Source organism: Eurytemora carolleeae, unplaced genomic scaffold (assembly GCF_000591075.1).
Source record: "Eurytemora carolleeae unplaced genomic scaffold, Eaff_2.0 scaffold326, whole genome shotgun sequence".
Taxonomy (NCBI): domain Eukaryota; kingdom Metazoa; phylum Arthropoda; class Copepoda; order Calanoida; family Temoridae; genus Eurytemora; species Eurytemora carolleeae.
The window spans coordinates 110,395-127,811 of record NW_019396246.1 but is presented as its reverse complement, the minus strand read 5'-3'; the positions used below and the strand labels follow the sequence as shown (position 1 = coordinate 127,811).

The 17,417-nt window shown below is 31.9% G+C and overlaps 2 protein-coding genes across 2 annotated transcripts in view; both read left to right on the top strand.

Annotated features, from left to right (window-relative positions):
* Positions 1–693: 693 nt before the first annotated feature.
* Positions 694–10,315, top strand: LOC111699288 (uncharacterized). Its single transcript, XM_023469920.1, has 11 exons — positions 694–746; positions 2,518–2,542; positions 3,559–3,624; positions 3,750–3,778; positions 4,428–4,490; positions 5,385–5,456; positions 5,923–5,979; positions 6,130–6,177; positions 6,981–7,191; positions 8,328–8,721; positions 10,146–10,315. The coding sequence occupies exons 1-11, from the start codon at positions 694–696 to the stop codon at positions 10,313–10,315; spliced, it is 1,188 nt and encodes a 395-aa protein (XP_023325688.1).
* A 730-nt stretch (positions 10,316–11,045) lies between these two features.
* LOC111699271 (RNA polymerase-associated protein CTR9 homolog) overlaps positions 11,046–17,417 on the top strand; it is a gene marked incomplete in the record, with an annotated part of 21,058 nt that continues 14,686 nt past the window's right edge. Inside the window, 11 exon segments of the mRNA XM_023469899.1 lie at positions 11,046–11,152; positions 11,453–11,570; positions 11,886–11,939; positions 13,147–13,269; positions 13,924–14,035; positions 14,394–14,470; positions 14,994–15,059; positions 15,172–15,279; positions 15,706–15,812; positions 16,253–16,358; positions 16,858–16,937. Coding sequence (XP_023325667.1) covers positions 11,457–11,570; positions 11,886–11,939; positions 13,147–13,269; positions 13,924–14,035; positions 14,394–14,470; positions 14,994–15,059; positions 15,172–15,279; positions 15,706–15,812; positions 16,253–16,358; positions 16,858–16,937 — 947 coding nt within the window.

Genomic DNA, 17,417 nt, shown 5'->3' with positions numbered 1-17,417 from the left:
ATCTCGACATTTTAAAGAACTTATTCATTTTATTAACATTAAACATAGGATTAAATATCCGCAGTAAGTACTTGAAAAGAAAGTACTGATAAAAATATATTTGTTTATAAACTGCAGTAGTGAATCCTGAACTGTTTTGAGGTGAACAATGTTTTATTTATTTCAATCATATAGCGTTAATTGATCAGTAAACGCTGGGGAACTCTTGTTTTGTTGATATCGAGATCAATGCTTGATCTCAAATTTTTGTTAATCTGCAGATTTAATCTTTATTCGATATCCGCAGTAAAACTGTACCCAGTCAATGGTTAAAGGGAGCCCTGATCAGGGGGGGGGGAACTGAACTCAAGAAAAGAAGCATTTATCCCCAAATTAAATATGCCCACAGTGCATATCGCGATCAAGCAATCGGGATTATTAGTATCCAACGCAAAATGTATGGATTTTTCTATCTAGTCGTTTTTATCTGTTTCTGATTTTGTTTCTATTTTATTGAGGACTCTTTTCTTTTGAATAAATAAAGCTTTTTTTTCTGCAAACAATTTTTTCTTTATCAGCAAATAACTTCAAAGCCATGGTGAAAGTTTTAACTTAATTGACAAGATATATTCGAATTTTATGTTTAAAATTTGGTCCTCATTTTAAACTTACATTTTTAAAATTAGGGAAACAAATATTTGTGTTGAAGAAAAAATGAAAACTGAGAGGAATAATCAGTACAGAATTTACTTCACTCCAACCGTCAGGCAAATACTTTCTTTTAAAGTCAGAATAATTTCAAAGGACATGTCCGATTCACAACGGTACCCTTGAAACCTTAATCTGAACAATAATGCAGAAGTTTAAGTTGTTTTTCTATACTTAGAGTTTTAATTCTGATAATTTCTTTAAAGCAAGTGCATGCACAAGTCACTTTTGTAGAGAAACCACCAATGAAAATACTCAGATTTTACAAAGAAAAACATGAATCTATATTTCATACTTGATTGGACTTAAGCTTTTAAGCCTTAAGGAAACCGTTGTAAGTCGTAGATGCCACTCTATCAATGAAATAATAGAAATGAATTATTTAAAAAAATAGTGTACAGCAGGGTGTTACTATTATTTTAGTGAAATTTACAGAGTGTCCAAATAGTTTTATTGTGTAATTTTTTTTTCATTTTGCAACGTTAGGAAATTTAAGTTGTTTTAATCACTAAATTGAATAATAATTAGCTTAAGAGCCCAACTTTAGCCATGGAAACTAAGTTGACCATATAAAATTTCACCTACTCAATTCAGAATTTTTCAAACTAAGCTAAGAACCAATCAGAATTTGAGGCAAATCGGTCAAGGGGTTCCTAAGTTATGATCGGATATACAAACATGGACAAGCAGAGATTACTACTTTATATATATAGATATTCCATCTTTTAATATTTTTAATTTCAATCATTGCTCTCTTTAGAGTATTTTCTAAGTAAAATATAAGATAATAACCAGAAAAGTTCGCGGAATTAATAATAATTTTTCATGGGGTTTCATAGTTTTGAGCATGTATATTCTCTGGGGTCATGTGAGTTGCCCCAAAAATATTTGGCCCGATCGGTTCAGCCGTTTTGACGTTAATTAGTTACCCACGGACAGACGAGGGAGCCATGAGCCTCCGCTATGCAGACGGAGCCTCCTTAGACAAGCAAAGTATATAAATACTATAGTTATAGAAGTTAAATGTACAGAGTGTCCCAATAGTTTTTTGTGTAATTTACAATCATAGTTCCTAGTCTTAGGGTTTCTAAAGTGTCATCTTTCTCCTTCAAAATCGACGATTATTTCTAGAAATTTGTCTAGATTTAAAAAACCCCGTTTTACGAATGAAAATCAATTTATCACAATAACCTTGAGGCAGAAGCCCAAGGGAGTTACGCGCATGCCGCTTTGAATAAAAAGAGAGAGAGAGCATGAGAGCCTGTTCTAGTCCTGGCGCTCGGCCCCCTACGCGCATGCCGCTTTGAATAAAGAGAGAGAGAGAGAGCATGCTCGTCGTAACTCCTTGGGGCTTCTGCCTCAGGGTTATTGTGAACGAAAAACCCTTACATCTTGAAAAGACGACATATAGTGTTCTGTCTGTATTGTTATTAATTTATGGATTTACAGGGTATCTCAATAAACATGGGAATTCAGAGACGTATACGAAATCGTCTTTGTTAAGATTTAGTGTTGTAGTGCCTAATTTTATTTTAGTTATGTCTATACTAGAGTACATTTTATGTATACGGTAAAAGGTTTTCTTATTCTGCAAAAATGATATTCTGTAACATTTTTGCATAATAAACAGTTAAGAGGAACAACTGTATAACTCTGTGTTAGTTTACGGGAGTTTAATATTTTACCAAGTACAGCAGTATTTTACCTAGTTGACATCACCACACTAAATCAAAAAATCACTTTCAAAGACGATATCAAAATCGTCTTTCAATTCCTGTGTTTATTGGGGCACCCTGTTTCTTGAAAACACCGAAAATATTCTATTTCTAGGTCATACTCGGCTAATCATGTACAGGTATATACAGTTAAGCTAACAAATGAATTTAAATAAATTTGCTCAGAAATAAATAAATATTCACTATACAGGGTTACCCACAAAGATTGAGACTGCTAAGAGGACCGTAGAGAAATTCTTTTTTTTTCTTACAATTTTGTTTAAAGAATGTATTCTGATGAATTAGGTACTTTCCCAAAGGGTATTTCCCAAGTGTATTGGCTCAAGTGGCAGCTTCCCAACTAGGGTTTGCAGCGAACGAAACGTTTCGCGAAAAAAAAACGAAAACGATGCGAAAATTCTTTCGCGAAAATATTTTCGAGGAAAATTTTTTATGGAAATCTTAAGTGTTATAGCTGCAACAATTAATTGCGCAAAAAAATTCTTTGCTCTGAGAGCTCAATATTTGAAGTTTCATAATGTCATATAAATAATTTCTCTTCCTTCACTTTAATAAATGTTTGATGAAGAGAATTTGAATATGTGTATCTTCGAAATTTTGTCGTTTTTGATGAACTTTCGCATGTTTTTTAGAATTTTTTNTTTTGCAAAATGCAACAATGACTTGGCTAAATGTATAAAGAAACAAATGTAAGCATGAATTTAAGAATGAAAAAGATAAAATGAAGATATCAATATGAATTTATAAAAATAAAAATGCAAAATACATATATGCACCTAATCAGAACAAAAATTATAATGACAAAAGAAGATATGTAATACGTAAGAAAATACAAAACTAAATTCCTAAACTACTTGTTTAGCTAAATGCTGGGTATTATTTTCCTAAACTGTTTGTTTAGCTACAGGCTGGGTACTATTTTCTTAAACTGTTTGTTTAGCTACAGGCTGGGTACTATTTTCCTAAACTGTTTGTTTAGCTACAGGCTGGTTACTATTTTCCTAAACTGTTTGTTAAGCTACAGACTGGGTACTATTTTCCTAAACTGTTTGTTTAGCTTCAGGCTGGGTACTGTTTTCCTAAACTGTTTGTTTAGCTACAGGCTGGGTACTATTTTCCTGAACTGTTTGTTTAGCTACAGGCTGGGTTAGAACCGGATCCTCTGCAGTACAATCAATATTCAAATATTATATTCTCAAAGGTAATATTCTAAAATTACTTTTAAAAGATTTAGCTAAATTTTTTCTATCTCTGTTGGTTTTTTCCTTTAAAGTATTTTTATTGCTTCACCTTCTTATATTCTTTCTTTCAATATCTTATTTTTAGTGGCACACAATGGAAGGAAAATACGCCAGGTAAATAAAAAATACAATTTTTATTTAAAAATATTAAAAACAAATTCTAACTATTCAGAAGCAAAAATTATGCCGCAATTTTGTTTAACATAAAAATGAAATAAATGACAAATAAATGAACCAAATAAACATCATACTGGTATTGACAAAACCAAATTTAACAAAAAACAAGAATCAACGGATCCAAATAAACCCATGACAAGTAATATGGGAACCAAATAAAACCCATGAAAGGAATTAACAAAACCAAATTAACCAAAGGACAAGAATCAACGGAACCAAATACACCTCATGACAAGAATTAACAGAACCAAATAAATCTCATGACAAGAATTAACAGAACCAAATAAATCTCATGACAAGAATTAACAAAACCAAATAAACCTCAGGACTAGAATTAACAGAACCAAATAAACCTCAGGACTAGAATCAACAGAACCAAATAAATCTCATGACAAGAATTAACAGAACCAAATAAACCTCAGGACTAGAATTAACAGAACCAAATAAACCTCAGGACAAGAATTAACAGAACCAAATAAATCTCTGTACAATTAAAGTGCAGGGCCACTTTTAGGCAGCTAAAGCAAGTTGTACAATTGTACATACAAACTATGGACGGGTGGGTAAATTATATGTAAATGTGCAGGGAGAGAAGCTGGATGGAGATTGTGGATAAATCTCTTGTAAAACATCAGTTAAATGCAACTAGGAAACAACCAAACCAAATCTAAAAAATTTTTCTTTTAGAATTCTCGGGGTCTGTATTTTCTTGAAAAATCTTTCTTTTAGGTGAAAATAAATAAGCTGTTGGTTGATAATTATTAAGCTGTTGATTTGAAATGTTAACCCCCGGAGACCCAAGAAAAAGTTTTTTTGGCAAAGAAGCTGAATACTCGCCTCAAAATCTAATTTACTCTTCTGTACAACTGTATGCCGAGTCCATTAGAGCCTGATCCAATCACGGTTCAGTCTTGTGTTTGTTGTCTATTCTGAACCAATAGAAATAGTATGGCGGTAACATCTATCTTTCTATCTATCTCATTATCCATTGGAGTTATGAATCCTTCAATAGGCGCTATCAGTAAATGGAAATATTTACTTCTCCTGAAACTATAAAAGTGAGAATTCGATGAAATATCAAAGGTTTACTATCGGACCATGTTCCAAAAATATATGAATTAGAACATATTCTGCAGTTCAAGGCGATCAGTCTTTCTCCAAACCAAGTTGAGCAGGAATTTCCGAATATTCTCTGGTTGTCTTGTCTGTCTAATTGTTTGAGTATTCGATCAACTAATGAACGGCTAGACCGATTTGCCTCAAATTTTGATTGGGGAACTACAGAAATGTTCTTAGTGTTTGTTAAAAAGTTCCCAGTTGAGCGGGTTCATTTATTGAAGGAAAACTTTTGTAGGATTATCCATTATTTTTAAATAGTTTCTTCGCAAATGTAGTTTTGAAGAAAAACTGGACGATTTACTTTCCTTTATGATGGATTATTAAATATCATTTTAACTAAATGAAAAATAACACATCATAAAGAAACACCCTGTATATATTTGTAAGAATAAAAACTCAAATGAATAGAAATGATTTGGTTTAGTGAGGAGGAAACACTGACAGAGGAAACAGAAGATGAAGAGATTCAAGGAAAACAGAAAGTAGTGAAATCATGGTGAGTGGAATGTACGATTTACAAAGGTACCCTCTAAATATTTCAGACTAACATTATTTGATCTAACAGAGTTAATAGATTGAAATATCGAAGGTCTTTAACAAATTGGGTTGCAATGATGCAGGGTTAAGAAGATTAAATTTTGAGAGGTAAAGACTCAAATCCATTTAGAAAATAAGATTTTGCTGTGCATCTCAGTTTATTAAAGAGCACTTTTAAAACCAAAAATGTTTTTAAATGGACCAAAAATGAACTTGAAATGGACCTAAAATGGACCTAAAATGGACCTAAAATGAACCTAAAATGAACCTAAAATGGATCAAAAATGAACTTAAAATGGACCTGAAATGAACCTAAAATGGACCTAAAATGGACCAAAAATGGACCTAAAATGGACCTGAAATGAACTTGAAATGGACCTAAAATGGACCTATAAACGATGGTAATCCATGGATTTACTGTTCAGTGATAAATGGGCGGGAACTTTGATCTTTCTTCTTCTTATGGGACTAACTGTTCTTAGGTAATCAGCCTTATTATAAATATTATAATGGTTTCTTTTTTTCATTCCATTTTATCATTATTGTTTGATTTCTATTTTTTATCATTATCACTTTCATTACTTGAAAAATAATAATTAAAATGATTATAATTATAATTTTTATCATTTAAGTTCAACTCTATGTGTGTATGCTCTGGACAGCTGCTATGGCTTAAACAAGTAAGCATCCTTGAAAATCAAATCATGAATGTATTAACCCAGAAAAAATTTCGGCAAAATAAACACTGAGTTTAGAATTTAGATAATATTTTAAAAACTACTTTACAGGGAATTTCAGGAAAAGTTACTTTACCAAGGGTTCCATCGACCAATTTTCTTTGTTGGTTAAGTATAATTTGTAATTTTCCGAAAAAGAAGTTTTACACAATTTCATCGTCACTCATGTGAGATGAAATTGCGTGAATTTTTATTTATGAAAACTTCGCTGTAGAGCGGATCGTTATTTTACTAAATTGTCCCAAGGGACATTAAATAACTTAACGACCCTCTCTTGGGAGAATCATGGGTCTGTAAGGTTGGTCAAATGGTATTAAAATTCGTAAAAATCCCTTGAAAATTAAGAAAATTCAAGAAAAAAAAACGTTTTTTTTTAAATTAAAATTATCAGATCTGTGTAAAAAAAGCTAGTATTTTAGCCTTAACTAAAACAGTTTTTTTAACATCTAAAAACGGACAAATGAACATGAAAAAATGCGCATCTTTAGATTTGATTCAAAAGAATAAAAAAATCGACCTTCCCTTTTGATCACTGTTTTTAAAATCGTAAATTTCAGAATGATTTTTGATTTTTTCCATATTTCTATGAATGTTATTTTAGATTTCAGTCCTGCATAATTTTTTGCTGGTGTTAAACCCATTTAAAGATTAGGATATTTTTTGGATGGAGGATCTCTTGAAATTACGCTTACAGTCCCTTTCAGTACCAGTTAGTAAAGTGTAAAACTTTTTTAAAAAATTTCTAGAGGAGCATCTGTAGAGGATGTATTCCCAAGCATCAATGATTCAGTCATCATTGAAGCTGGAAATCTAGAAAATGAAGATGACACTGAGATCATGAAAGGGGAGGAGATGCCTGTTGATCCTGTAGAACAACCTGGAGAGCTGGACGAGCTTTATGATTTTGATTTTGATCTTGATCTGAATTCTGATTTTTATGTTGTCAGTGTACCCCAGGAAAGTGCATATTTATGTTTAATAATTTAAATTACAAACATTATGTTTAAATTACATACATTATGTTTAAATTACAAACATTATGTTTAAATTACAAACATTATCTTTAAATTACAAACATTATCTTTAAATTACAAACATTATCTTTAAATTACAAACATAATGCTTAAATTACAGACATTTTGTTTAAATTACAAACATTATGTTTAGATTACAAACATTATGTTTAAATTGCAAAAATTATTTTTAAATTACAAGCATTATGTTTAAATTACAAACATTATGTTTAAATTACAAACATAATGCTTAAATTACAGACATTTTGTTTAAATTACAAACATTATATTTAAATTACAAAGATAATGTTTAAATTACAGACATTTTGTTTAAAATACAAACATTAAGTTTAAATTCCAAACAAAATGTTTAAATTACAAACATTATGTTTAAATTACAAACATTATATTTAAATTAAAAACATTATTTTTAAATTACAAACATTATGTTTAAATTACAAACATAATGTTTAAATTACAAACATTATGTTTAAATTACAAACCTTATATTCAAATTACAAACATAATGTTTAAATTACAGACATTTTGTTTAAAATACAAACATTATGTTTAAATTACAAACATTATCTTTAAATTACAAATATTATTTTTAATTTACAAACATCATGTTTAAATTACAAACAAAATGTTTAAATTACAAACAAAATGTTTAAATTACAAACAAAATGTTTAAATTACAAACAAAATGTTTAAATTACAAACAAAATGTTTAAATTACAGACATTTTGTCTAAAATTACAAACAAAACGCTAATAATAACTACGAACTTAAGGTTCAGTGCAATGATAAGCTGAACATTTAAACCACTTCAAATGTATAACATTGTACATATATATAATTCGAATATAGGAAACTTAAACTTAAAATTTTGAAATTTTTTTATTTTCGGTAAATTTCGCATTTTTTCTTTTTTCCGCTTTTTCGCAAATTTCATTTTTCGCGAAAAAGTTTGCGAAATACTAAAGAAAAATTTCACGAAATTTGGCGTTTTTTGCAAAAGTTTTCGTTGGCCGGAAACCCTACCTGGAAGTAAAAAAAAATATGCCTTTTTGTTTTTAGGAGAACAATATACTAGCTAGACCAGATCTTGAAAAATCTCAAGCCAGTAGTTCTGAAAAAACTCAATCTAAAACCAGTAGTTTGGACCAAACTCAATCTCAAGCTAGTAGTTTGGACCAAACTCAATCTAAAGCCAGTAGTTTGGACCAAACTCAATCTAAAGCCAGTAGTTTGGACCAAACTCAATCTCAAGCTAGTAGCTTGGACCAAACTCAATCTCAAGCTGGTAGCTTGAACCAAACTCAATCTCAAGCTAGTAGTTTGGACCAAACTCAATCTCAAGCTCGTAGTTTGGAGTTGAACCAAACTCAATCTAAAGCTCGTCGCCCATATTTCCCACAAGCCTCCGCTTTACAGACAAATCTGAATAGTAAGGCACTTAATCTAGTTACAGGTAATACATTTTTATTATTATTATTATTGTTATTATTATTATTATTATTATTAGGGGCTATAGAATACATATAGTTTTTCCCCATCACGAAACAATCTAAATAGTTACATTTTATATTATTCGGACTTTTGGTTTTTTAGTTTTTCTAATATGTTGCACTGTTTATTGTCTAACTATAGGAATGTGCAATATACAGACACAGTTTGATTCGTTTGCTAGTATGAAAAAATAAAGAGATTGGAACAGAAATTGAAGTGTTTTTCTGATTGTTTAAAACAATGTTAGTGCTTTTTTATGTATATTGTATGTTTTATTTTTTATATGTTAATTGCTTAAGAAATATAAAAAGTAATTTGTGACAAATTGTTAGGAAATTTGTACATATATTTTTCAATGCAATTAGTATTGTATTGTAAACGTAATTTGAAATGTTCCTTCATTCAATTAAAGACAATTTTGAACTTATTTGTTTTAAAAAAGTCTATAATATCTCATTATAATCTTATACATTCTTGAGAAGCCTATAGAAACAAATGTGTTTCCCATACATACTAGTTTGTAGTCCATATGTCTTTATAATTGAGGTTTCGATTATAAAGAACATGACTGTACGTACACCAGATTTAATCTTGGAAATAAAAACTTTTAACTTCAAAAACAACCACAACCAACAAAGATTAATTTAAAGGGGTATTTTGAACAATGTATTTCTATATTGAAAATGTACGTTTACAAATTAAGATTTTTAATAATATGAAATTATCTTAAAAATTTTGTATGATGTGGAAAAGCTATTTGTCTCGGGGGTAATGAAATGTAAATTTTTTTTTGTTATCTTACAGTCAAAATGTTGAGTGCAAAGTGCGCCGACATTTCTAATCCCCCTAAAATTGTATCCAGGGAAAAAGATCCTGGTGACACGAAAAAGGAAAAATGTATTTTTCCTTTTTTTTCAAAATACTTTTAATAAAAATTAACTTCCTTTTTACCGATTATGTAATGCACACAGGGAAATAATTCTACTTAAAATCAAAATCAAAGGGTTAGAAGGTGCCTGCTTGCTAAAATTCCGCCAAACAGGGGAACCCCTTGCCTCCTCCAAAATGAAGCAGCCTCTGTTAATACCAACTGCAAGTTTTTATTTTATAAAAACCATGAATTAATTTGATTTTAAATTAAAAGTTTAAAACGTAAATCCAGTCTAATATTAACCCATGTTAGTTCTTTAAGTAAATCTACTTTTAATAAACTAGGCTAACAGGGTCAGGGCGCTTCGTGTCTATCTTCTATTTCAACTTATAATTGTTGCTCTATTATTCAGCATTTTCTCTTCGATAAAACATTAATAAACAATTCTTCGCAGATTTACAATTTCGTTTTTACAAAAACAATTGTGGAGACAACTTAATTTTTGTAATTCTGAGCGTCCAACCTTCCCTGGGGTCCTGAGAGGTCCCACACAGAATTTGGACCCGATCTATTCTGCTGTTTTGACGTATTGGACACAAACGGTCAGACAGACAACGTTGCTATAAATGGCTATACATCGTCTCACACCGGCAACATCCCCCTACTCCCCCTACTGAACTTCTGAACTACTAACTTTCCAACCTACTGCGATTTCAGTTTATTTTTGTATTATTTGAGGGTTAGGTTAGGTTAAGACAATTTCAGGGCCGAGCGGTGCGGCTAGGACAGAGCTGCTAGGGGGCCGAGCGTCGCGGCTAGGACAGGCTAGGCGGCCGCGGCGCTGCGGCCACAAGTCCAATAAGAAGCTGTAAAACCAGGTGCTAGTAGGTCGGATGTGTAGTATAGTGGATTTATCGTAGGTCAAAAGTTAGTATAGCGGATTTGCGTAAGTCGAAAAATACACCACCTTATTGGGTTAATGTTCCATTTTTTGAAGACGACCTATTTCAATCAGGTCAACATTTTATTTTAAGTCCTTTTAGAAACCAAACATTTTGGTAACAAAATATACTGAAAATATTTTTAAAAATCTATTTAGTCACTTTAATGTGATAAATTCACTCAAAAATCTTCATATATTGTGTAAAACCTTTTCGTAAGAATTCAACGAAAAGAACGTATTTGCGGCATTGTACAAAATGTCCGGCTACTCTTCTGGCCGTGGACGCTTTATTTAGACATTATTAGTTACAGTTAGTTAGAGATGTCTGTGTCAGGATTATGTGAGCAGTGAAAAATAATAATAAAATTACGTAAAAATTAGTAGAATTTTGATAATCTTGGTTATTTAAGTTACGCCATGATAAGAGAATCAGTCGTCGGTATATTCCTAGAGAACGTCAGCATTTATTATTCGCGTCGATGCAAATTTACAAATTTTTAACCAGTGGATTTTCAGAATTCAAAAAATCAGTTTAACTCTGAGTGTTGACTAATTAATACATCAGGCAAGCAGTTGAAGGTAATCTAGTTAAACTTCCGGAAATCCAGTTTTTAATAAAAAAAAATGGTTTTTTTTTGCAACAAGTGTTTCCTAGATTAATATGTGGGTCCGTCCTAGAGAACGGTTTCTGGGGCAGGATCTATCCTAAATTTGATAAAAATGATGTGAATTCAACCTTAAATATAGCTAAACAACCTGTTATCAACTTGCCAGGCCAAACAAACTAACTTGAATATAGCTAACCAACCTGTTATCAACTTGCCAGGTTAAACAAACTAACTTGAATATAGATTTAATTTTATTGTTGTCATTTTCCAGACTCATGTTGGGGATGGCGACCTCGCTTGAGATACCCTTGAAGGATGGGGAGGAGGTCATCGAAATCCCGTTTGACGAACTCCCTGAGGCATCAGAGATCCTTCAGATTCTACAACAGGTTCCTTTGGGCAGGGTTTAGTTCCCTGGATCCGGATACGGATCCGAAAAAAAAATGCTCATCCGGATCGAAGTGGCATAATATCATTCAAAACTTAAGAAAAAATATGTTTGCTCAAAGAAGTACTAATTTTTCTAATCATTGAATCTCAAGCTTTCAAATGTAAATTTGGATCCAGGGTATGACAAATAAAATGAACGTTCTAAGCATAATTTTTCGAAAATCTTCAAAAGAAACTAAAAGCCGCTTTACTCGTTGAAGTAACTTTTTTCTTTCATTCAAAAAAAATTTACAATTGATATATTTTTTCTTCAGGAGAAAGCGCAGTTACATCTTTGGAACAAGTTAGCTAGGGAGTACTTTAGACAGGTCATTACTTTGATTAAATAATTAATCATCGTCGTTGCTATTTAACAGATTTCTTCTTTATATATTTTGATAGAAAGTGGAGCCAATTGGGTACCTTTTTATAGCATAATTACACAAATTAATAACTGACTAATCGGCAAACTTATTTTGTGTCATTCTTGCAAATTGGGTTAAAAAATATGTTAATGATAAATCATGGATTTTGCTAAAATGATATCATTGTTAAATCCGTTAAAGTTTAGAAAGAAGTCTTTATTAAATAATTATTTAAATATATGTTGAAATCCCTTTTCGTCTTAAAAAACGTGAAAATACACTTAACAGGAAAATAAACTCTCCCTTGCAGTATATAACCTACAGTATAGATTTTTTTCCACAACTTTACATCGTTCTTTCGTTTGTTGACAACAATATGGCAAATTACTGCCCCGATCAATTAATCAACATTTGCGATCGCATTGGATGGAATTATATGGACCCCTGCCCTAGTTAGGTTTTTTCTTTTTCCCTCGGTTTGAATGTGTTCAGTCTCTTTGAGCTTTTTAGGATCCGGATCCAAGGGGCAAAATATCAACTAAAAACTGCAAAAATAAAATTTTCTCTAAACCCAATTCTCAACTATTGATGAAAGGGAGAGATTATAAAAATTTCCTGATTTCTGAATGGTTCATTAAGTTTCAACATAAAAATAAGACAAAAACAAAAAATTCATTAAATTTTATGGAAATAACCTGGATCCGGATCAATTTTTTCCAGTAAGATACAGGATCCGGATCCGCATCAAAATTAAATGGATCCTAAGCACTGATTCATGTAAATGTTCACAAATTATACGTAGTACATCACAATAATTTACTATGATCCCTGGACAGTGGACATATTCGTTACAATTTCTTCTTTTTAAAAAAATTATGTTGAAATGAACTCGGGAATCTATAGTAAAGCGTATTCTGAAATGAACTCGTGAATGCATGACAGGTTGTCAGAGAATCGATTTAGAGAAAATTTTAATTTTCATGAAATTTTCTTCTTTAAAAAGACGTTCCAGGGCCCAAAAGGTTATATTGCACGAATGTGTGAAGTACACCTGCAGTATGGAAACAGTAACAAAATGGCGGTTTTACACTTATTTCGAATTAATTCCACTCTTTACTTATCTAAACTCTTTGATTAATTCTTTTTTCTTATAAATATTATATGTTTGCAGGGTCGAAAAGACGACTTCACGAAGATCCTCACCTCTGCCATTGCCAGCCCGACGGATAAGTATGAAGAGTTTGACCACGATCAGATGAACTCCTACGACATGCTGGCTGCATACTTCGTTCAGGTTCATTTTTCGTAGAACTCAAAAAAAAGTAGCAAAAAATAGTTTTTCAGGTCTGCTAAATTTACGGTATTGTTTAATTTTGAAAAAATCACACATTTCACGGGAAGAAATAAATACATTTTATTTACTTCTTCCAAATGATAAGAAAATGCCAATTTATACCAATATATTTTGGAGTTCCCTCTCCTTTTAAAAATATTCTTTGCAATATTTGGAAGTTTTTTATTTTTTTAACGTTTTTAACAATTTTTACTTTTTTTTTGGCGAATTAAACATTACTTCGTACCATTGTAAAACAGATTTTTTTTATGAGGGGAAAAAGTATAAAAGCAAGGAAAAGTGCTTGGCAAGTTTATGCCTTAATTATTTTAAAATTTTAAGCTTTCTTAAAAAATATATTCGTACCTCTGGTTGGACTTTTTGGACTTATTTTGACATTTCTTGCGATGACAGATAATTTGGCTCAGACTTAATATGAGAACTATGCCTCCCCCCCATTCCCTCCCATGTATAAATATACGCAATACACATTCGAATCCGGGTTAGGTTAGGTTAGATTAGATAGAGGTTGCGCATCTCAAATATTGGGTGGATAATGGATAATGATTGCAAACTCGGGAGTTTTTGTGTGAAATAAACGCATTGTTTATCTAGGAGGCGAACAAGGAGAAGCAGAGGGATAAGAAGAAGGAGTTGTTCATGAAAGCGACCCTTCTCTATACAACAGCTGACAAGATCCTCATGTACGACAAGAACCATCTTTTAGGTGAACTAAAACTTTCTCCAGGGGTGTGTATTTTTTTAAACATCCTCACCCCTCTATCCCTTTTAGAAAAAAATTTGTCACTAAGTTTTTTTGGGGCAAAAGTTTCAAAAAGATATAATTGGTTGTTAATTTTGGATCGATTCGTTAATAGGCATGTCATTTGATTGATTGATTAATTGATTGCCTTCTTGATTGCCTGCTTGATTGATTGCCTTCTTGATTGATTGCCTGCTTGATTGTCTGATTGATTGATTGCTTGCTTCATTGATTGCCTGATTGATTGATTTCCTGATTGGTTGATTGCCTGATTGATTGGTTGATTGCTTGATTGATTGACTGATTGATTGTTCAAATCTAGGAAGAGCCTACTTCTGCCTGCTCGAGGGGGATAAAATGGATCAAGCAGACCAACAGTTTAACTTTGTACTTTCTCAGGTAAACGTCAATCCCTTCATATATAGAATGGCTGGTCAGAATCACAACGGTACCTGTTCAATTAAACCTTTATCTGATAATAATGTGGAGTGGAAGATATCACTGTTTTTCTATCTTAAAAATTGTTCAATTCTGACAATTACAATTATTGTTTTTGCAAGCAGAAATCTTAAAGTCACTTATAAAGAAAACTATTAAAATAATCAATTTTCAAAGAAGGAAATATGGATATTTCATTTATCCATGATACGACAAAGTTTTAAAGGGTTACGATGTTCATTTGATTGCCACTTGACATATATAAAAGCTCAGGGTTTCTTATTTTTACGTCATCAGTTCCTTTCAGCATTTTAGTTTTTACAAGTTTTTAACGGAAAAATGAAAGTAATCGTAATATTGCGATAATAAATTGTGCTGGTTAATTTGTTTCTAAAACATTGTTTTTAAGTAATATTTTTGCGCGATGTATGTATTAATAGTCTCCGCAAAAGGATATAAAAACTTTTTTATTTTTTTATTTCAGAATCCTTCCAGTATACCTTCCCTCCTGGGTAAAGCATGTATTGCATTTAACAAAAAGGATTATAAGGTAATAGTTGATGTTGATGTTGATGTTGATGTTGATGTTGATGTTGATGTTGATGTTGATGTTGATGTTGATGTTGATGTTGATGTTGATGTTGATGTTGATGTTGATTTAGAATGCACTGGCGTACTACAAGAAGGCCCTGAGAACGAACCCTAAATGTCCTGCGAATGTCCGGCTAGGGATGGGACACTGCTTTCTCAAACTGGGTAACCCTGATAAGGTAAACATATCCAGGGAATTTTTTTAATTTGAAATTTTCCTAATGGCGAAACTTTTTGTTTAACAATTGGTTGAATGGTTCGGTGTTAATTGATGCTGCTTATATATTTGACCTACTTATCTACTGACAAATCATTCCCCCGCTTCAATTGTTTTATGAACGTTTTTGTGTTTAAAAGGGTGTTACTATCTCGCTGAAAAAGAAAATAAAGATCAGAAAAAGTACCAAAAAATCTGTGAAATAAAAAATCTGTGAAATTCTATATCTATCAAAAATATCTATCTTCGATCCTCTTTACCTTTCCCAGATTTATTATTATTTTTTTTGTTTGCTTAACCATTTTCCTCAAATCTTTATCACTAAATCATAACAACCTACTCTGGTTAGGTGGGTCCAGACTACATAAATAGATTTTAAAATGTTAAGGCTCGCCTAGCGTTTGAGCGTGCCCTGGAACTTGATCCTGATTGTGTGGGTGCTATGGTGGGGATAGCAGTTCTTCAGCTCAATAGTCAGGAACCAGAAAATATCAGGTAGGGGGTGTGGGGGGGGGGGATTAATGGCGCCGGTCTAATGCGGGATCATCTTTTCTTAATCGGCTTAAAGAGATTGGAAACGTAATTTTGTACGAAGTTTGAAGATATACGACGTAATCCTTTACACTCCTTTCTGAGCAAAAAAAATAATGTCCTCGTTTTGCTCTCAAAAAATGACAATTTCTAATCGGAGGTTCTCTAAAATTGTGACTAGCTGATTTTAAGCATTAGAGTCAAAGAACGTAATTTACAAAATTGAAAACTTAGTTTTCGTTTTTCTAATTTTAGAAATTATAATTCATAACTGATATTTCATACATGTTTCCCTGCAGTAGAAATGCGCAAATCGCTTTATTAGAGAAACCACAATTTTATAAGAATAATAAGTTTTTAAAATTATGAACATTGATATCTTATTTTATAATTATTATGTCAAGGGATGGAGTGCAGAAACTGAGTCGAGCATACGGAATAGATTCTCAGAATCCGATGGTACTCAACCATCTTGCAAACCATTTCTTCTTTAAGAAAGATTACAATAAGGTTGGTTAATCTTATGCTCGAAAGGATCAACGGACCATGATTTTAAACAATTTTTAAGAATGGTTTTAAGAATGGTTTCCCGAGATTCATCCAGTTTGTTTTTGGCTGACATTATCTTAAAATATCATTCCCCCTCTTTTCAGGAATCATTTTCCCCCATTTTATTTTTGGTGTTTTTTCGCTAATAAATTTTTTTGGGGGTAAAAGTGTTTTAAAAGGAAATGTAAATCCCCAGCTTTTCAGTATTTTCTGTTAACAAAATCCTAACGGCCGGGTCAAATAGCATTCATAACAGGAGTATACGTTTTGAAGAAAAGTTTTTCGATGGTGGGAAGAAATAAAAATAAACATCAATAGCCCAAAATTTATTTACTTTTTCCAGTTCAGCGATTCAAACCACAAAAAAACCTAGCATTGGGGGAAAAAATGAATTAGAAAGGGGGAAATGATTTTTCCAGAAAATATATTCCTCTGATCCAAAATGCTGTGAATGTTTTAGGTTCAACATCTAGCACTTCATGCCTTCCATAGTACTGAAAATGAATTGATGAGGGCGGAATCCTGTTATCAACTTGCCAGGTTAACAAACTAACTTGAACATAGCTAACTAACTTGTTATCAACTTGTCAGGTTAAACAAACTAACTTGAATATAGCTAACCAACCTGTTATCAACTTGCCAGGCTAAACAAACTAACTTGAATATAGCTATCCAACCTGTTATCAACTTGCCAGGTTAAACAAACTAACTTGAATATAGCTAACCAACCTGTTATCAACTTGCCAGGTTAAACAAACTAACTTGAATATAGCTAACCAACCTGTTATCAACTTGCCAGGTTAAACGAACTAACTTGAATATAGCTAACCAACCTGTTATCAACTTGCCAGGCTAAACAAACTAACTTGAATATAGCTAACCAACCTGTTATCAACTTGCCAGGTTTAACAAACTAACTTGAACATAGCTAACCAACCTGTTATCAACTTGCCAGGTTTAACAAACTATCTTGAACATAGCTAACCAACCTGTTATCAACTTGCCAGGTTTAACAAACTA